The 20,116-nt window shown below is 50.8% G+C and overlaps 2 protein-coding genes and 1 pseudogene across 9 annotated transcripts in view; 2 read left to right on the top strand and 1 right to left on the bottom strand.

The window, feature by feature from the left end:
• The window catches only part of SLC25A22 (solute carrier family 25 member 22), a 59,529-nt gene extending 54,415 nt beyond the window's left edge, over window positions 1–5,114 (top strand). For 6 of the 8 annotated variants that reach the window (XM_051620528.1, XM_051620532.1, XM_051620529.1 and 3 more), the window contains 4 exons: window positions 286–457; window positions 1,265–1,419; window positions 2,007–2,082; window positions 3,035–5,114. In XM_051620528.1, the coding sequence (XP_051476488.1) occupies window positions 286–457; window positions 1,265–1,419; window positions 2,007–2,082; window positions 3,035–3,188 (557 nt within the window). In that variant the 3' untranslated portion in view covers window positions 3,189–5,114. The remainder of the gene's footprint in view (window positions 1–285; window positions 458–1,264; window positions 1,420–2,006; window positions 2,083–3,034) is intronic. The other 2 variants (XM_051620534.1, XM_051620533.1) reach the window with 2 other exon arrangements.
• Window positions 5,115–5,214: 100 nt separating this feature from the next.
• Window positions 5,215–11,729, top strand: IRF7 (interferon regulatory factor 7). The gene is made up of 11 exons (XM_051620525.1): window positions 5,215–8,010; window positions 8,127–8,289; window positions 8,532–8,694; window positions 8,773–8,855; window positions 8,988–9,033; window positions 9,131–9,253; window positions 9,342–9,500; window positions 9,657–9,782; window positions 9,928–10,308; window positions 10,486–10,604; window positions 11,311–11,729. The coding sequence occupies exons 1-11, from the start codon at window positions 7,988–7,990 to the stop codon at window positions 11,455–11,457; spliced, it is 1,533 nt and encodes a 510-aa protein (XP_051476485.1). The 5' UTR covers window positions 5,215–7,987; the 3' UTR covers window positions 11,458–11,729.
• A 164-nt stretch (window positions 11,730–11,893) lies between these two features.
• On the bottom strand, window positions 11,894–18,613 carry LOC127385371 (uncharacterized; annotated as a pseudogene).
• Window positions 18,614–20,116: the final 1,503 nt, after the last annotated feature.

A 20,116-nucleotide genomic window follows, 5' to 3' on the forward strand; every position in this document is an offset into this window, starting at 1 on the left:
TGACAAGCTGCTTTTGCTTAGGTAAAACTAGTTGGTAAGAGAGTACAGCAGAAAGCATTGTGGTGTGGCAGCAGCCACCTCCAAGACTGCGATAAACTGAGTTGTCTCAGCCTGAGGGAGATGGGCAGACATGGAGCCAAAGCTTGCAGAGCACCTGGCTGGCCTTAGTCTGCATGTTTTGGTGCACCTGGAGATCTGCCTTTTCCCTTCTTGTCCCGTGGCAATAAGCAGCAAGAGACTGCTGCTGAGCATCTTGCAGACCAGTGCTCTCTCTGCTCCTCTCAGCAGCACAAAAGAAGTTGATGGCAGCACAGGCCCAGCTCTCCTCTTCCTCTGCGATGGGGGCAGCGGAGCCAGCAGTGGAAACACGCACCACAGCAACACAGATAACCAGGGAGCTGCTGAGGAGCAAAGGCATCGCAGGACTCTACAAGGGCCTGGGAGCCACGCTGCTGAGGTAGGATGGCAAGAGCTCGAGCGCAGAGTGCCAGTGTTCCCAGGTCTGAACCTCAAACACAAGGGTATGAGCCTGCAAAGGGGGTGTTGGCTCCGGGGGTTATGGGTTTGGTTTGATTTGGTTTGGTTTCCATGCACAGGTTTTGCACTCTAAAGAAGGGAAGGGCATGGAAACAAGGGAGGCTGCCTTTTTGTTCCTGGAAGATTTAATTCTGCTGCTTTCTGTGGGAGGGTTTTGTTCCCTCCATGATCCATATTTTAACACAGTAGAGAAGGACTTGAGAGCTAGCAAAGCAAAACTGTCAGCCTGAGTCTCCAGAGTGTGAAATGGGTTCTGGCCTATGGAACATGTTGGATGCAAGGAGTGGTGCCCACTCTGACACTCTTCTTGGCTTTCACAGAGTGACTCTATTTTTAACAAAGGCAGAGCTAAAGCAACACCCAATGGCATGGGGGGGCAGAATAAGAAACCTCTCATAATTAACAAAAGTGGACAAAATTATCAAACTCTGAATGTCTTGGGGTCTTCTATTTGCATGTTGAAAAATCAGTGGGAGGCCACTGTCTTCACAAGGCTGCATGCCTTCCTTGGGCTTGTTGTGCTTTGTGCAGGCAGGTTTGCCTCTGTTAAATTTTTGCTCCTGTCTGCATTGGAATCACTGAGTTGGAATGTCTGTGTTGCACTCCTGGTTATGCTGCCAACACATGATGCTTTCAACCGTTCCTTTGATGCTCAGTTTGTTAGTGTCCTGCTCTTACTTGCTCATCCTTGTTCTTCTTTCTTCCCCTTCCTCCATCCCCACCCCAGGGATGTCCCCTTCTCCATTGTTTACTTCCCACTGTTTGCAAACCTGAACAAGCTGGGCCAGAAAGATGCCAATGTCAAGGCTCCATTCTATGTGTCCTTCCTCTCCGGATGTGTGGCTGGCAGTACGGCTGCAGTGGTTGTCAATCCTTGCGATGGTGAGTCTCAAATAGCCGGTGCTGGTGGCCTGATACTAAGTGACAGGAGTCAGAGGCCCACAGGTGAGCTAGGTGAGGAGGAGGGTGACCATGCTAGCCTCTTCACAGCATGAGTGCATGGGGAGATACAGGAGGGGACCTCTGCTGTCTGAGCTGCCTTCAGCTCAGATGATGTTTCGTTCACATGGTCATGGACAACCAGGGAGCCTCAGATCTGTGGCCTTTTTTCCTGCTCCCACAGCATCTGCCTTAAATACCAACTCAGTCCCTCTACTGTGAAAAATACCAGAAAGTAACTCCTCTCTCCCCAACATTGCACAGACTCCAAGGTGTAAAGAAATGTAAGAGCAGCATTGTATATTTTAGTGGAGGGGTTGGGGTTTGGGTGGCTGTGTTTTTCTTTTATCTGTTTTTAAAGGAATGGGTTTGTTTTCCCCTGTTTTGCTAATGAATATATGAAAATGGTCTGTTTGTGGTTATCTCGTTTTGACTGTGTTTCAAATACATTACTTTCAAGGTGGCTCTTGCCTGCTGAAGTCTGCTACATTCCCAGTGCTCACCACTGTCTCTCTTCTCTTTCTCCCCAGTGATCAAAACACGTCTGCAGTCCTTGCAGAGAGGAGTGAATGAGGACACCTACTCAGGAATCCTAGACTGCACCAAGTAAGACTCCTTGTGAAGCAGACCCCTGTATTAGACATAGGGCATGTGCTGCTCCCTGCTACCAGGCCATCAGTGCAGCTTCTAGACCCAAGTAGCAGCTTCTCTGTTTCAGGTTCTCTCTGAACCCGTGTATGTATGTATGTATGTATGTATGTATGTATGTATGTATGTATGTATCTATCTATCTATCTATCTATCTATCTATCTATCTATCTATCTATCTACCTGGATAGGTAGACAGATACATAACCAGATACATACTATTCGTAGGTATCGATATGTAAAAGATAACTTCTTCCTATTTTGAGTAAGGTAAATATAGCCTTTATATTTAAATGCTTCTGCCTAAGCAGAGCACTGAGATTTTATTTCTGTAAAGGGAGGCAATGCTCTGGTTGTCTCCCCCAAGGCCCTGTTGTCTGACAATCCCACAGCATGAAGTCTTGTATCCCTCCTAGGACCATTCAGAACAGCGGCTGCAGGAGCACTGAGTGGGTTGTCCCCAGCCACACTGATCCTTTGCTAAACTGTGGTCTGGCTGCTTCAAAATATGAAAGGAATTACAAAACACAAGTGCTCTGCTTCTGTATTGCTGTTGTAGCCAGAGTCTCTTGCCATCTGGCTGTGTCCCATACTGATAATGAAGCTGGCCCCAGCTTTTGAAGAGGGAAATCTCTTGATGGAAGCATGGAGTTGTCTTAGCTGAACATCCAGACCCAGGCAGACATTCCTGCTCCTGGCCGGATGTAGGGATGGCGTATGTTCCTGCATGGGCATTTGCAGAGCACATGGGGGATAGTGGATGATAGGCTGTGGAGGCAGTACCAGGTGACAGTGCTTGCCTGGGTTTAGCCTCTGGAGGGAAGCAGAAAGCCAGAGTATGGCCAGGGGCTCTCCTGGTGTGGTGGAAGGGTGGGATAGATGCTTACCTCTCTGTGCCATTTCTCTCCAGGAAGATCTGGCAGAAGGAAGGGCCCATGGCTTTCCTGAAAGGGGCGTACTGCCGAGCCCTGGTCATTGCTCCTCTCTTTGGCATCGCACAAGTTGTCTACTTCATTGGTATTGCAGAGTTCCTGCTAGACATGCTTCCCAAGCACCGGGCCTAAGTCCAGCACACCTGTGTTTGCCCCTTGCACCTTCTTCAGCACTGAATTCATCCCCATATTCATCATCCATGTCGACTGAGGTCAGAGGAACAGCACAAAGGGTTCGCGCAGGGATGCTGAGGGGACTTCGTCTCCAGACAAGCAAATGTAGGGAGGGAGAGAGTCCCTTTTCTGTCTTGGTCTGGAACCTGCTCCCTCCTGCTCCTTCCACGGACAACACCTAATTATGCATAATTTTTTTCTCTTTCCTTTTGTTTTTAAATTGTAATTCTTAATGACACTAGTAAGCACAGACTGGACTTGCAGACCCAGAAATCTCATCCATCCCAGCCTTGGGGATGAAGGGGGCTGGGAAAGAAATAATTTGAACCCTCATCCACCCTTGTCCTCTTCTTTCTTCCTGGAGTTCCCAGCTATCTGAGGAGGAGCTGGAGGGGCATCTGTGTCCCCTCAGCTCCTCCTTGGCTCTGCTGGCCCTGGGTTGAGAGTGGGCAGTACACAAAGGGGCCTCATTTCATTGCTGCTGGAGGCATGGTGCAGGGGGTGCTGGATCTGGCAAGTTCCTTGGTCTGGAAACCTTCACTCCTCCCTTCTCCTTTTCTTAAAACAAGTTGGACTTGGATTATCTTCTTGCAGATCAGAGGAAGGGCAAGGGAATCATTACTATTGATTTTGAAATAATTTTTGTTTTAAAGCAAAGGGATGTCCCTCCTAACTATGTGTCACAGGCACATGTGGATGAGGTGCAGAGATGAGATGTCTGCTCTCTAGGGATCATGTCTGTGGAATCACACAAATGTCTGAAGGTGCTTCAGTGCTTGGCTACAGGCTGGGGAGAGAAAGGAACTTGGGATCAAGTTGTTTGTTTTGGGTTTTGGGTTTTTTGTTTTTTGGTTTGTTTTTCTTTTAATGCAGGGGTTGTGGGGAGAGAAAACCAAACAAGAAACCACTTACATTCCTTCAGCTTCTCCACCCCTAGGATGATAAAGTAGTGGCCACAGGTGTAGACTAGCTTATTTTTAATTTTTTAATATTTTTTTTTTACCAACCTCTTGGAAGCTGCACAAGAAATGTGACACCTGTGTGTGCTCACCTTGCAAGGTGAAAACACAAGGTCTGGTTGTGCTTTGATGTTTGACTTGGGCTTGTTTGGAGCCAGGTGGTGTTGAAGAGGCTGAGGTTTCTCACACCCTGAGCAAGGAGCTATTTGTGTGTACATGATTACTGGGTCAAGTCGTCTGGATCATGAAAACTTGTCATCCTGCTTGCTTTGAGGTGGTGATCATTGTTGGGTGGCAGGGGGCAAATACACACCTACATCTGCTCTGTCGAAAGGACACTGCCCCAGCTAACATTGCTTGTCAGAAGACTTCTTGATTGAGTGCTCTCTTGGGCTGTGTAATGAATTCTAGTTTAACTGTTCTGAAGTGTGGTGATCTCCATTATTTATTCTATTTGGTGCAATCCACCTGACTTTGGTGTTTAAATTAAATTGGTCAAATTCACTTTTCATTCCTTCTTTTGGCTTTGTTCTCCAGGCACTTGCTTGTTGTTTGTGTTTGAAATGTATATTTAAATTAATTTTTTAAAAAATCTCTGTTTTTAATGTTTAAAAGAGAACCACCTCTGTATCAGTCTTCTTTTTCAAAACCTATATGTTGAGGGCCTTCTTCCTTGGTGCATTCTTTTCCTCTTAGAAAAAGTTGTTCTGTGTCTGATTTGTTACTTTGTCACTTTGCATACGTAAGTCATTTTCTTTCTTTTTCTTTTTTCTTAGTGATTTCTCTGTGTATCTGGGAAAGAATCTGTGCAAAGATGATGATAGATGTCTGTGCTGTGTATAGCGCCGTGATGCTGCTCTTGCTCTGAATTTCCCTTGAGTGGATTAAAAGAGAGAGATTTTTATATATATATTTTAAAGACGCACTGTTCCTCGCTGCTTCATGATTTACAAGGAGGGGCCCCAAAAGAAACATTGCTGATAGAAACCTCACTACTTCTGCTTGCCTTTCTCCCTGCAAGAATTTCCCCCTAAAGCTGGGTGACTTGCAGCTTCAGGGGGTCTTATGGAATGCAAATTTGTATTGTGGGGTTATATTTGGAAGAAGTGAAGGGCTGAGGTTCAGGGAAAGCTCTCCTAGTCCTATCATATGCTCTTAAAAATGTCTTCGTAAAGCTGAACCTCCTGAAATCTCCAGCTCTTCCACCGTGTTGCAGCTGGTGACCTGAATGGGGCTGCTTGCATATGGCCCTGAGTTAGAACATGCAGAGGTGGCAGGGAGTAGTGGCAGTGGTCCTGTGGGAGTCCCCCAGGCAGGCAGGGTGCTTCTGGCCAAAAAAAGACGAGTTTAAAATGGGAGAATTCCCTTCTGCTTCAAATATCACCAACTAACATAAACCTCTGAGCGTTGCTTGCAGTATTATGGAATAAAAGTAAATAAATACACTTAAGAGAAATACACCTCTGCTCCCCTTGCTGTGAGTGCCACTTGTCCCCAGGGCAGAGGACAATATGGGGTCAACTTCTTCTGCATTCTGTCTTATCCCTCTGGAATAGGGTCATCCTCTGATCCCAGGCCCTTTTCAGTATCTTGTCCCCTCTTGGCTCTGTGCCTTTTTCCTACCCTGACCATGACTGTTGTGGCTTCAGTTTTTTGGGGTTTGTGGTGCTTAACTGCCCTTTGGGTTGAGATGCCATATGCCCCTGTTATGGGATTGGCCAGGTGGATCTTTTTGGGCTGATGGAATTCTGTGGAACTCAGTGAGGAAATTTCCTAAAGCCCTGAGGGAAAATTCCTACAAAACAACAGGGAAATACCCTAGAAATAGGGGAATTCATGGACAGCAAAGGGAAACCATCCTAGGCGACTACAGTAAAATACTCTGGAAAAAACAAAGGGGAAATTTACCGTAAGAGAATGTAGGAATTTCCTTGAGAGCACTAGGAGGAAATCCTTGAAAGCAAAGGAGGAAGTATTCTGGAAATTTGTAGAAAACAATGTGAGAACTTCATAGAAGTGGCGATGACCTAGAAATGAACGGAGGAAAACTCCTCAAATACTGGGAAAATCCTGAAAAGCAGAAGTGTCATTCCTTAGGAAAGTAAATTTCCTAGAGGGGTGGTTTCCCAGAAAGCAAAGGAGGAATTGCTGGAAATCAAAAGGGAAATACCCTTGACAGGAAGAATGAGATTTCTTTGGAAATAATTTCTTGCTTCCCAGGGAGACATGGGGAAATTTTCTAGAAGGCAATGGAGGTCTCTAGAAATCAACATGGAAATTTCCCAGGAAGCAAGGGAGGAATATCCTGCAAAGGAACAAGGAAATTTTCTGGAAAGCAGTAGTGGGATTTCTTAGGAAGGGTGGGGAAATTACCTGGAAAACAAGGGGCAATGTCCTGCTAATCCATGCAGGAGCTCCTAGTAAGCATGAGAGAGAAGTTCCTGTAAAGAAGGAGAAATTTCCCCAAAAGTAAAAAGCACAGGGGAAAGAAGCATATCCTGTGCTTCAGCCCCAGTGACCACCACTCTAGTGCTTGCCTGGGTAATAAATTTGTAAAACTCCTGCAAATCTCAGCATTTTTTGGTTTCTTTTACTGCTCCCCACAGAGCTCAAATGGGCTCAAGGAAGACCAACAAGGATGAGCACTTGGGCTGTACAAGACCTGTCTGATATCATGCTTATTTGCTAATTTTCCCCTTATTTAGTGCAAAATTCTACATAACCCACACTGCAGTGGTCTGAGGCACAGGATGACCATTTTAAGTCTTGAATGGCTGTGCCCAAGAGCTGTGTTACTGGAAACCAGCTGTAGCCCCATCTGGGCACTGCTACCCTTTCTGGGGTGGGAGCAGGTGCTGCTGCCCTCCACTGACCGCCAGCACCCCCTTCCCACCTCTGCCTTCTCCCCCCTTTGCTTCTGGCATGCCTGGTGGAGACCCACACAGAATTCCTCCCTGTGTAAGGCTGGTGTGGGCCCTGAAACATACAGGGCTGATGCACGAGCTTGGGGTTGATTTTCCTCCTCTTTTTCAAGTGTTTTTCTTTAGCCGGTAACGGCGCTGCCTCCCGCAGGTCAGCCGGGCCGGGGGCTGCCCCGACGCCAGGGTGGGGCGCTGGAAGCAGCGCCGCAGGAGGGCCCCGACTTGCTGAGCAGATGGAGGGCCAGAAAACCGGCTCCTGGCTGTGAGGAGCACGGCTGGCACCTCCCGGGGGCAATTCTCATTGCATTTTTCTAATCGCAGACCCATAGCGTAGAAACAAAAGCTGCCTGCGAGAAAAAAGGATTAAAACAAATATGCTAAATACATAACTAAGGCAGGGGCTTTCCAGCCCCGAGGCCGAACCCACAGCCGGGAAGTCTCGGCAGCGGCAGGTGGAGCTGCTCTCGGGCCAAGCCCCAGTGCTCGGGGGTTCCTGCCTTCCTGCCCTTGGCTCTTTGCACCCCGCGGTGTCTGATCCTTTGAGGAGCCGCTTCAGCGCGGGGTCGTGGGCGCTTCGCCCCGCAGCTGTGGGCCGGATCCAGCCCCGCCAGGGCCTGTGTCCCACGCCCGTGCGGGGCAAGGTTTAAATCTGGGTGAATATAAATACACGTAACATGACCAGCCTCGGGTTTGCGGGCTCCGCAGCCGCCCCCGCAGGTCCCGCCCGGGCGCGTCACCCGCGCGGGGCGGCACTTTCACTTTCGGAAGCGTCACGTGGTTTCCAGGAACCCGGGCGGCTCTCGGGGCCGGGCGGGACGTGGCTGCGCCCCGAGCCGAGCCCGTCCCCGGCACCGGCTCCTGCGGCCACCGCCGCGCCATGGCAGCCCTGCGGAGCGAGGGGTAAGCAGCACTCCAGCCCCCCCACCCCCAGGCCCTCTCTGGGTCACCATTCCCTGGCCGCCCTGGTCCATCTACTCCTCCCCCACCCCACCCCGGTGACGGCTCCGCGCCCACAGGGACGCCCAGAAGCTGCGGTTCGGACCCTGGCTGGTGAGCGCCGTCAACAGCGGAAAATACCCTGGGCTGTGCTGGACAGACCCGGCCCAGGGCATCTTCCGCGTCCCCTGGAAGCACAATGCGAGGAAGGATGTCACCAGCAGTGACCTGGAGATCTTCAAGGTGGGTGGAATGAGGTGGGTTACCATCAGCAAATTTGAGGTCTTCAAGGTGGGTAGGATGGGAGCTGACCAGCAGTAGTGACCTCAAGGTCTTCAAGGTGAGTGGGATGGGGGGTGACAAGCAGCAACCTTGAGGTTGTTGAGGTGGGAACTGGTGAGCAGGAGGGAGACCAGGCACCCCTGACATTTCTAGGCTCATGGAGGTGGGATACCCATGCTCACCCCACCCTGCACCTCCTCCAGGCCTGGGCAAAGGCGAGTGGGCGATACGAGGGGTGCCCTGAAGACCCGGCCAAGTGGAAGACCAATTTCCGCTGTGCTCTGAGGAGCACCCGCATGTTTGTGCTGCTAGATGACCACTCCAAGTCTGGTGATGACCCACACAAGGTCTTTGCCATCGACCCAGGTGAGCCATGAGGCTTGTGGGGTGTGGTGGTGGACCAGGCAATCTTGGAGCACCTGGCTCATGCTGCTCGCTTTCCAGTTGCCCTCTGGCACAGTGAGGAGGGAGATTTCAGCAGCCGTGATCCTGTGGTGGACCAGCAGCCACTGCACCAGCAGCTGCAGGTAAGAGGGTGGGCATCATGGGCTTGGAGTACTCCCAAGATGGAGCTCAGCATTTGGCCAAAATATGGGGCAGGGGGATGTTGAGTTCCCCCCATTCCCAGCAATAAGACCCTGTCCTGATTCCCTCTGCAGCTGGAGCTTGTCTCCCAAGACATGGGCCCAGAAACCATCCCCCCAGGTAGGCACTGGTCCCCCAGTTCTTTTGGGAACACACCCTGGTATCTTGGGCCAGTTTTAGAGTTATGTGACCTCCCGTATGCTGTACCTCCCCTCAGGCAGCAGTGACCCCACACAGCCCCCAGTGCTGATGGACATGGAGGAGTTGCAGCGGGTGCTGAAGCAGTGTGGCATCTCTGCCCATGATGTTGCTCCCCATAACGCTTCCTGGGAACCTGCAGGTGAGACAGGCCCTGCTTGTGAGGTGCAGGGTGGGCGACACCATGGGTGTGTAACCTTAACCCCTCCCCACTGGTAATTTCTCTACAGGGGATGTCCCGCCCCGGGATACCATGCTCCAGCCTCAGCCAAACTCCAGCCAAAACAATTGCCTCCCCCCACTGGCATTTCACCAATGGGTACCCATGGTGGAACAGCCACCCTTGGGCACCAACAGTCCCCTCAACACCATGCTGCTGCAGGAGCACGGTGGGTGCTGTGGGGCAGGATTCAGCCCTGGGCATGGGAATGCCATAATGGGGTGGGATGAGGCTGGGGTGCTGCCATGTGCACTCCATGCCAAAGCAACCTCCACCCCACTGCACCCCAAGTCACAATGCTGATGCTGCCCATCTGCCACCACAGAGGCCACGCCACTGCCATGCCACCCGCTAGAGGGCACAGTCCCCGTGCTGTCCACAGGGGAGGTGATGCTCCTTGCTCCTGCTGCCAGCCCTGCACCACCGCCCCCTCTGCCAGAGCGTAACGCAGGTGAGGGTTATTGGTTATTTATAGCAATCATTAATAATTGTAATTATTAGTAACAAATATTGTATATAATTATTAAGTTATTAATACTTGGAGGGAGGTGCTTTGGGTTTGGGGGAGTGCAGCTGCTGATTACTGCCTGGTGCAGATGGCATCATCCCCCTCCTGGACATCAGCATCTACTACCGGGGAAAGCTCTTCCACCAGGAAGAGGTGGAGGACAGCCGGTGCCTGCTGGCATACCAGACGATCGACCCAGCGCTGGCCCTGCGCCCTGGCCACCTGGTGCGCTTCCCCAGCCCCGCCGAGCTGGCTGATGGCAAACAGCGGCAGTACACTGAGGAGCTGCTGAGCATCGCAGGGCTGCAGCTGGAGCAACGCTCCCACAAGCTCTTTGCCACCCGCCTCAAGAAGTGCAAGATCTTCTGGGCCCTGTCCCAGCAGTTTGAGGGTGTTGGAGACCCCCCATCCAATGAGCTCCGCCGGGACCAGGAAACCTCCATCTTTGACTTCAATGAATTTTGCTCAGGTTGGAAGGGGTGTTATATGTCATTGGCATCCCTTTCTCCTCCCCAACCCACCCCTGGCATCTTAGTTTTCTGGCTTGTGGGAGCCAGCTCCAGATGTCACAAGCATCTGAATTTTCCCAGCCCCCCTCTGTGTTCTCCAGGCTTATCCTAAAACTGAATCCTGTTTCCCCTTCCAGAGCTGAGGGACTTCCGCAACAGGCAAAGGCAGCAGTCTCCAGACTTCACCATCTATCTCTGCTTCGGGCAGTCCTTCTCCAAGGCCAAGTCCAAGGAGTCCAAGCTCATCCTAGTCAAGGTGCGGCGGCAACACCCACCACTGCACTACCACTGCCCAGGAAGGGGGAGACTCTTGGGGACCAGAGGAGATAGGTGCCCAGGGAAGGGGATCCTCAGGGCCTGGGAGAGATGAGGGTGTGGATGTCCAAGGGGAGACTCTTGTGATCCGGGGAGAAGGGAGGCAGATCTGATTGCCCAAGGAGGGGGACCCCCAGGGGCTGGGGGATCTGGGTGCCTGATGAGGGGGTACCCTTGGGATTCAGGGGAGATAGGAGTTCCTCAGGGTCTGGGAAGAGGGACCATCGGGTCAGTGCAGATGAGTGCCTGGGTGCCCAAAGATGTCCAGTGGAGATGGGGGTCTGGATGCCCAAGGGACAGGATGCGCAGGGGCTTGGGGATGGGGAGGGGCTGGGTACCCAGGGAAGGAAACCTTGGGAAGCAGAGAAAATATAGAGAGGCAGGTGCCTCAGGAGGGTACTCTTGGGGGCCAGGAGTCTAGGGGTGGCCACTCTAGACAGGGAGTAGCTGCCTGGGTATGGGGACCTTTGGTGGCTGGGCAGGATGGGGTGGGAGGCAGCTGCTCAGGGATGGGGCTCCTCAGGGGCTAGGGGAGTACAGATCCTCCTGCACCCCTCTTTCCTCCACTGGGGCCATGCAGAGAATTGCAGCCACATTGAGCAGCTGCCCCTAACCCTGCCTGTAACCCTGATTGTTTGCTGCCACAGCTGGTGCCCAAGTTCTGTGAATACTGGTACGAGCAGGTGCTGCGGGAGGGAGCATCCTCCCTCGACAGTGGTACTGTCAGCCTGCAGCTCTCCGACTCCTTCAGCCTCTTCGAGCTCATCGAGCAGTGTGACATGCAGGTGGACTGACTCCCACCCACCCTGCTCCCCGTGGCCCCCTGGAACAGGGGACCAGCCAGTGGAGGATCACCAGGCATCAGGGGATGCACAAATCAGCATCCCCCCAGGACCATTCCTCCTCTGCTCCCCCCACCCCAAGGACAGCTTCACCAGGCCATGCTGGAGCCGACGCTGCCGTTCCCCTCCATCAGCTCTTAATGTCTGTTTTGTGGAGCGTGGTCATTTACAGATTTATTTTCATGTTTTCTAAGTTTAAATATATAGAAAGGTATATAAAGGTACTTCCTGCTTGTTGATGTTGCTGGGACATCTGCCCCCACTATCAGTCTGAGACCTTCAAGCCTTCCCATCTGCCAAAACCATGGGGGTCTGTGGTCAGCTTTGTCCCTGCAAAGCCCCTGCTGGCAGTGGGCTCGTACCAAAGTGCTTGGCAGCAGCTCCCCCTTATATTTCTGTGAGTGAGGTTACTTCTCACGTGTGAAGGAATGCATTTATTGGTGCATTTATTTCCATGCATTGAGGCTGCAAACATGACTTTAACATGACTTGTCATGCAGTCAAAGCGTGTTAAGGACAGCTTGACTTTGGCTAAACAAAAAAAAAATATTATTTCTTTGGTGAGCACCTCCCCACTGGCCCAGAGTTACTTACTTGAGATGTTCTGGAAAAATATGGCAGTAACTACAACATGAAGTATCCAGCACTCAGCTCTCAGGTGCAGGGGTGGTGGTGTATCAGGAAGGAGCATGGTAACCAGAATGCTGCCTGAAGATGGCGTGTCAACTCCCCAGGCTGGAAGCCACTGCACCCTGTTATTTCAGGAGTGAGGGGAGAGCATGAGCCAGGCCATCAGTGTTGGACTGTGGGCAAGGGGAGGTAGGCGTCATCTTACCTGCTGATTGACATCAATGTTGCTGGGCCTGAAGATGCTGGTCCCATAGCTTGTTATGTAACAGTGAGCAGAGGGCTGCACCAGGGGCTCCACCAGCTGCCTGGACACTGTAGTGATGGGGGGGACACCATCAGCACCTCAACTCCATTAAACCCTCAGCCCTCCTTTCCCTTGAGCACTGTTGGGCTCACTTTTGGGCAGGAGCAGCTCTGCACCAAACTGATGCCCGCATTTCCCACAGGTTCTAATGTCTTCCTTCAACCTGTGAAGGAAAAAGCCCCAAGAAGAAAATGGAACAGTAGCTGCCCACAAAACTTCCCATGAAGCTAATGCCAAGGCAACGGAAGAGGCTCCCTCATTCCACCCCAACCTGAGGTCTTGTAGTTGGTGGCACGGCTGCTGCCTTCCCAGATGACTGAGTACCTTCAGCTCTTCATGAAATGGGGGACATGTGGGCACCTGAGCAGGGTGGACATTATGTGCTTAAACCCCAGAGTCTCAAATTTGTCACCTTTTTTTCCATGCTTGAATTTCCCACACGTAAATGCTAACACTGCGGGACACCGTCAGGAGAAAGGCAACATGTGCCTGGGGAGTTGCACGACTAATTTCACGTGGCTTTTAGAAACTGACCAGCCCCACCAGCACTGTGATACCACTCAGCTCCAGTCCTTGGCTTAGAGTACAGCATGTACGTACATGGCACTTGTGCCATCCATGTCTAGCCAGATGAGCTCTGCAGGACAGCTGGCTGTTTGGCAGGGGGTCTTCATGCACATGGGCAGCCCTGGCCACTCTGTGGCAAGCTTCTGGATGATGAACACAACTGCCATGAGTAAGTCCCAGGTAAACTGGAAACCTTGCAAGCAAAAGGAGAATGTCTCACTTCCTCACAGGCATCCAACCACAGCAGCCCAGGAGATGCTGTGGTGATGCATGCATTGCTTCCAGTCCACCAGACCACAGCCAGAATGGTTGGATGAGCTCCACTTCTCAATTTAACCAAGGCCCATCAGCCTTCAGATGAAATTTAAAGATACATTGGAAGAGCTCGCTGACCGAAATGGCCCTTTTACCTATCACTTGGAGACCCAGCCTGAGACTGTACCCCGCTGGGACATTATGAGGAAGAATGAACCATTGGCTCCATGAGAAGACTAAAAACTTGACGTTCCATGTTCATGTGCTACCTTGAGAGGAATCATAGAATGGTTTGAGTTGGAAGGGACCTTAAAAATCATCTAGTTCCAACCGATGTTGCATGGAGAAAAGGGAAACCTTTAATTGAACTTCTGGTGAACCCTCGCCAGATTAGGACTTGTGGTAGAGGCTTCTGGTATGCTCTGCTTAGAGGGGTGGAGGTGGCGGGGGGGGAGCTAAGGAGAGATTGGGAGTCATAGGATAAAGATCAGTGATCCTTACCTGTCCTTCCTACTGGCTTTCTGCACTGAAGCTCCAAGTACCTGTAGGTCCTTTGGTTATTCTCTTTGATCAGCAGAGGTTTGCCATTGCATATGAGTAGGCAAGTCGTCTTGGCCACCCAGTGTGTGGAGTAGGAGCAAGCTTTCATCAGGATCCTGTAAAGACATTGCCCACAGCTGTCACCACCCTACTCCCTGCTTATCTCTAATACTGGGAGAAAGCATGGCACCAGGTGGACTTGAAAAATACGGACCAAATTTCAGTAGACAGTCACCATGTGAGTACTCTGCCCTACTGAAAGCTCAAGCAGCAGGAGCAGCCTTTTAAGCCAAGAGCTGCCTCCAGAGTTGGCCATCAGATAAAACTCTGGACACAAGTCAAGAACCCCACAAGGACAGGAGACCTTCCAGAAACTGGACCAGTCCTGGCACCTGTAGAAACTGGACCATCCTCAGGTGGAACTGGGAGACCTCTGACTGACTGGATGGGCACAGACTAGCCAAAAACTACCCCAGAGAAAAGGTGAACTAGAAGGAGTATGGTCCTGCTCACATCCAAGCAGTGAACAATGAAATGGTTCATCCAGGGCTCCACACATCCATGGCAGAGCTAAAAAGCTGCTTTGGTCTCCAGAATCCTGCCCTCATGCCTCAGGTGATATGGTCTCAACAGCCCAGGTTTTGCTGACAGTCATACTGGCACTGTGCCAAGCTAACCCTGAATGGCGCAATCTCATTGAGGACTGAAAACCACTGGACCTCTGGAAGAAACCCTCAGGTGTTTAGGGTGAGAAGTAGGCACGGATATGGAGGTCCTCAGGGTGGTCTCCTCCCCACACCTCAGAGACTTCTTCAGCCTGATTCAGATAGGTTGTGAACACGTAAGAGGACTCATCTTGGACCCGTGTTATCTCCCAAGGCTTCCTGGGCACAAACTCACTGGCCTGTGAGTTGAGTGCTTCAATGTGTTTCACTTCCAGGCAGAGCTCAAAATGCTCCAGGAGGCTGATGGGGCCTATGTTCCATGATTTCTTCAAAGGCGTCCTGCATCCCTTCTGAACAGAGCTGGTGCTTCACCAAGGCACACACAGCCTGGTGGGACAGCATTGCCTTTGACTTGAAGGTCCACACCCAGTTGGACCTGTCTCTGATGGTGGCATGTTCCTTGATCACTGTGTCCACAGAGATGCTCTTAAGCTGCTGGACTAGGCAGTACCTCACAAGGAGCTGGGTGGGAAGAGGAGTAAAGAGGCAGCAATAAAAGGAGCCCAGCAAAGCTGCAGAGCTTGGGCCCTGCAGAGGAGATGGTCCTGATCCCCACACTTACCTTGAACATAGTTATTAGGAAGGTAGGCTGAAGAAAAAACATGCTTTCCAGTTGCTTGACTTCCTCATATCACACAACAAGCCCGATGTGGTGGAGGTACTGCAAGATGTCCTGGAGAAGCCCTCTGCCCAGATTGGCCAGGCACTCACATTGGGAGAGTTTGCTGAACAGGTACTGGAGGTCCATCATGCCTACAGGAAGGTATGGGAGCTCAGCATGCATCTCTTGGACACCAGCATTCCAAGGCTTTATAGAGCCAAAAAACACCAGCAGCACCCAATGTCACCCATGCCATTCCTGGGCGGAGCGGCTGGGAAAGAGTGATGCTTGGTGGCTATGGACCAAATTGTCCATCTGTAGCTGTCCCACTGCAAGGCTGCAGCTCCCACGGTCTTGCGTTCCCTCAGCAGTGTCAATAACCTGCAAGGATCTCACTGGAGCATTTGAAAAATGAGGCTAATGCTGTTTTTTATAATGTTTGAGAGAGCAGGTTTGATTCCAGCCAGAAAACCTTAGATTGTCAGTTAAACCTCAGCTTGCCGCTTAGTCATGCAGTGAGACAGGCAACAAAACATGGCTTACTCCACAAAAGAAAAACATTTGCTCCTCATCCTCTATTTCTGTAGTGGTCAGGGGAGGCAGAGATGACACTGGGTGCTGGTGGTGTTCATACCTGCTTTAGGTACATAAGTAAGGAGCCAGGGCATCCTGGTAGTCCTGCTAAGTCACAGACCTGGAGAAGGGGCTAGGAAACATTAGATAAAATTAGCAGGACATAGGTTTGGAAACCACACAAAAGTGTTAAAGATGTGGAGCTCCTTCCTGCAAGACTTCTTAATTGCTTATACAGAGCAAAGAGGAAAAAGAACATAACTGGCAAGAAACAAACCAGACAATGTGGCCAGCTCAGGGTACCTCCAGCCACAGGTTGGTATATGTTGGCAGAGCCTCCTGGTGAAGACACCCTTGACATTTACCTATGCCTTTCCCTAGGCACCTGCCTTGGGGGCAGATGCTCATAATGACAGAGATGGGTATTAGCAATTAATGCTCCAGCTATAGCACTGCAAGGTCTTCAGCAGTGACCCTGCCACCACACATGTGGGGCCAGAAGGTGCATGTCCTGGTTTGAGCCAGGATGAAGCCAATTTTCCTTTTACTGATATTTTTTTTTTTTTTTTCCTTCAGTGAGCTTTCTTTTAACTAGTCACAGAGCCTTCCAACTAAGGCTGATAAGAGAGGAATGTTTTTCTAACTGCTGGGTCTTCAAGGTCGCACCTTCACTCTGCCGGCTCAGACACTACGGGGAGATCTATGACCCCCCTTTTAGGAGGCTGAATTAGACAGACAGCAAAATTGGCCAGAGATATTCCATTCCATATATCTACGTGAGCTCATAGGAAAGTCAGAGATCACAGAAGACAACTTCCTTCCTTCTTCCCTTCTCTTCCATCCATGGCCGGCATCCAGAGATGACTCCGTCCATCCATCACCGTTGACCCTTAGGCTCGAGCTTTCCTGACACTCATCACTCTCCACTTTCTTCAGCAGCAGCTCCTGGATTTTTCAGGACTGTTTGCAGCTCAGGAGATGCTGTGGGAGTTGCTGGGGGTGGGGGGAGGCAAGAGGCTTTTGCACATATCTGAACATATTTGTATATAATTGTATATGAAGATATATAAAAAATAATTGTATATAAAGATATAAATTGCATATAAAGAAATAAAATTGCATATAAAGATATATATCTTTTATCATTAGTGTTTAATTAAAGCTGTCTCTCTCTTTTTCTCTCTCTCCTTCCCTACCTGGGTGGGAAGGGGAGGCGATCAAGAGCATTGTTGTTGGACCCGAGTCAAATGGTAACAGTCCAGCAAACACCACAGAGGCAGCAGGTCCCAGAAAGTTGTGGTGGGATTGATAGACCACTCACCATTGTCCGCCATTTCCTCACTCTGCAATATCTATGATGGCAGCTCCCACCTGCCTGTAGACAGGTGGCAGCACTCGGACAGCCTCGGGGAAGAGCTCCTGATTCTTCACATGCTGCAGAATAGTGGTCTCGAGCTTTTTGTTATTACGGTGATCTGTGCAGTTCACAGCAACTAAGTTCAAGATCTGGAAGAGAGAAAGCACACACCTGCCAACAACACATCCAGAGGAGTCTTTTAGCTTGTGAGGTAAAGGAGGGACCTAATGCCAAAGAGGTCACCAAGGATAGGATGGGGTGCGCTGCTGGCTTAGCTTCAGAGGGTGCTTCTTTCACACATTTTCTCAGTAACAGTTCCCAGAAAAACACCTGGGGATGGTAAATGCCCCTCACATTCCTCCCCAGGCACTTGCTAGAAACCACGGGAAGAGATGCCCATCACCAACCAGGGACACAGCTAGGGACACAGCCATCTACCCCAGCATTTGGGAGCAGCTGCAGTAGTAGCCTGGTGCAGTAGCACCAGGTCACCATCACCATTAGCACACTGGGCTGCCAGAGACAACAGGTGACCACAAACAGCAAGGAACTATGATAATCTCAGCCCTACGGTTAATGTGGAGCTTTCTACGTCCTCCAGCTTCTCCCACTGGTCCACGTAAAACTTGGGCTCTTCACTGCTCTCCAAGTTGTTGATGAAGTGAGTGAGGTTGCTTTTTCTCTCCATCAGCATGGTTGCAATCTTGGCCATGACGTCACGCTTCTTCTCCTCCACCCCTTCCTCCTGGCAGCAGTCCACATGGGTTCCCGCGGGAAGCACAACTGAGTTTGAGGCTCACATGGACTGATTGTTGATCCAGAAACCGACAAGCTCCTTGAAAGTCTTGTCATTAGTTTGGTACCTGGGGAGGGAGAGAAATAAAATCCTAAATTTTTGTGTAACCCTATGGATCTCCAGCAAATTTCCACCAGCACAGGCCTGATCATGCACCCTGAGCTGCTCCAGGGGCTTACTGGAGAAGAGCTCAGAGCTCCTAAGCTCTCTTGGGCTCTAAGGCTCATCCTTTAGTTTCCCATTCTTAAGCTAAGCCAATTAAAGCTATGGGGTGTTGCAGATTCTGTCTCTGCTGTGGACACAAGCATCCACCTGTACCACAAAGCCCAATCCTGATGCTCCCTCCATGTTCAGGGAGCATCACAAGACACAGGAGGGCTCACAGAGCTATTTCCAAGGCAGAAAGCAAAGCCATGTAGATGGAATCAGTTGTCACTTAAGGCTCATCTAACCCCACAAAACAGAAGACTTCAGATCTAGTGGTGGCTTAATTAAAAGTGATCTGAAAAAAGGGTGAGAGGGAAATAGCTACTCCAGCAGTGAGAAGAACAGACATCAAGGTCCAGTGGAAATGGTGTGAAACTGCAGCTTCCCCAGCCCCTTTTTTCTTCTCCCACTGCACTTTGAATTCAAACCACCTCAGCACTTACATGTGGAGATTGATAACAAGGATTACCCACCTTGAGTGCTGTGTCCAGTCCTGGAGCCCCCAAATCAAGAAGGACATGGAGTTCTTGGAGCGAGTCCAGAGGATGGCCATGAAGATGTTCAGAAGGCTGGAGCATCTCTGCTATGAAGGCAGTCTAAGAAAGCTGGGGTTGTTCAGCCTAGAGAAGATAAGGCTCTGAAAAGTCTTTATAGAGGCCTTCCAGTACCTGAAGGGAGCCTACAAGAAAGCTGGGGAGGGAGTTTTTACAAGGCCATTTCTCGTTTGACTGATGTCACTGAGGCGAAGGGCGCCAGAGCAGAGAATCATACCAGGGGACCCTTTCTTAGTGGCAAAAAAAAAAAGCAGCAAGAGCACAAGGGGAGAGGGCACCCCAGCCCTTCGCCCTGCCCCCCAACCCGAGCGGGACGAGCGAGCTCCTGATGAGCAGCAGCTCCGACTGAGTGCGGGTGGGACAAACTTCAGGTAGAGGAGCAGCCTCAGGGAGCAGGAGCGGCCGGAGCGCGGGGAGCAGAGCGGGCAAACAGGGTGCGGCAGCTTGTGCGGGCAGAGAGGATGCGCAGGCAGGGACGGCTCTCTCCCTCAAAGGGCCGAGCTATGAGCTTCCTTCTGGAGGCCTGAAGGGCGCATGCCCTATCAAACAGAGAGGGCATCACGGGGAGCACTCAGAACAGAGGCAAGTTCACACCTACGGCTGGGGGGTCTGCACCATCCACCCCAGTGGTGACTGATGCCTCCAGCAGACAGAGGCAGCGACAAAGGACGTAGCTGCACAAACAACAGGCTGTGGGAAATGGTGCAGGGTGCAATCCTGTATGCAAAAGGTGTGCACAGGTTGAGGACCTGCTGCAGCAGGTTGCTGAACTGCAGGAGGCAGTAAGAAGGCTGGAGAATACTAGGGAGACAGAAAAGGAGATAATTGGCTCCAGACATGCTGAGGCAAACCCAGAGCCTAAAACTGCAGATACAAAAACTGCCCCGTTAACAAAAACGGAAAGAAGTGAATGATGTGGAAAACGATAAAGAGGAATGGAATATTGTAAAATCAAAAACCCAAAGGAAGAAAAGACTTCCCTCAAAACCTAAGGTGCCCCTGCAGAACTGTTTCACAGTTCTGCAGACTGAAGACGAAAAACAACCCAAGCAAGATAAGCTCGCTCAGCGCATCATGTAATGACTGTTCAGAAGCAGCAGCAGCAAGCGATAGCCCCCAACATAAGAAGGACCTGGAGCTCCTGGGGAAAGAAAGTCCAGAGAAGGGCCATGAAGATGATCCAAGGGCTGGAGCACCTCTCCTACAAAGACAGGCTGAGAGAGTAAGGGTTGTTCAGCCTGGAGAAGAGAAGGCTTTGGAGGGGATCTCATAGTAGCCTTCCAGTAACCTGAAGGAGCCTACAGGAAAGCTGGGGACAGGGACTTTTTTACAAGGGTTTGTAGTAAAAGGACAAGGGGTAATGGATCAAAACTGGAAGAGGGTAGATTTAGGTTAGTCATTAGGAGGAAATTCTTCAGTGTGAGGGTGATGACACCAGCACAAGTTGCTTAGGGAAAGTGGTGGAAGCCCCATCCCTGGAAGCGTTCAAGGGCAGGCTGGAT

This window comes from Apus apus, chromosome 5 (assembly GCF_020740795.1).
Source record: "Apus apus isolate bApuApu2 chromosome 5, bApuApu2.pri.cur, whole genome shotgun sequence".
Lineage (NCBI taxonomy): Eukaryota > Metazoa > Chordata > Aves > Apodiformes > Apodidae > Apus > Apus apus.

Coding starts and splice junctions, on each gene's coding strand:
- IRF7 (XM_051620525.1), top strand. CDS start 7,988: ATGGCAGCCCTGCGGAGCGAGGG. Junction 8,011..8,126: donor GCAGCCCTGCGGAGCGAGGG/GTAAGCAGCACT, acceptor CCGCGCCCACAG/GGACGCCCAGAAGCTGCGGT. Junction 9,783..9,927: donor TCTGCCAGAGCGTAACGCAG/GTGAGGGTTATT, acceptor TGCCTGGTGCAG/ATGGCATCATCCCCCTCCTG.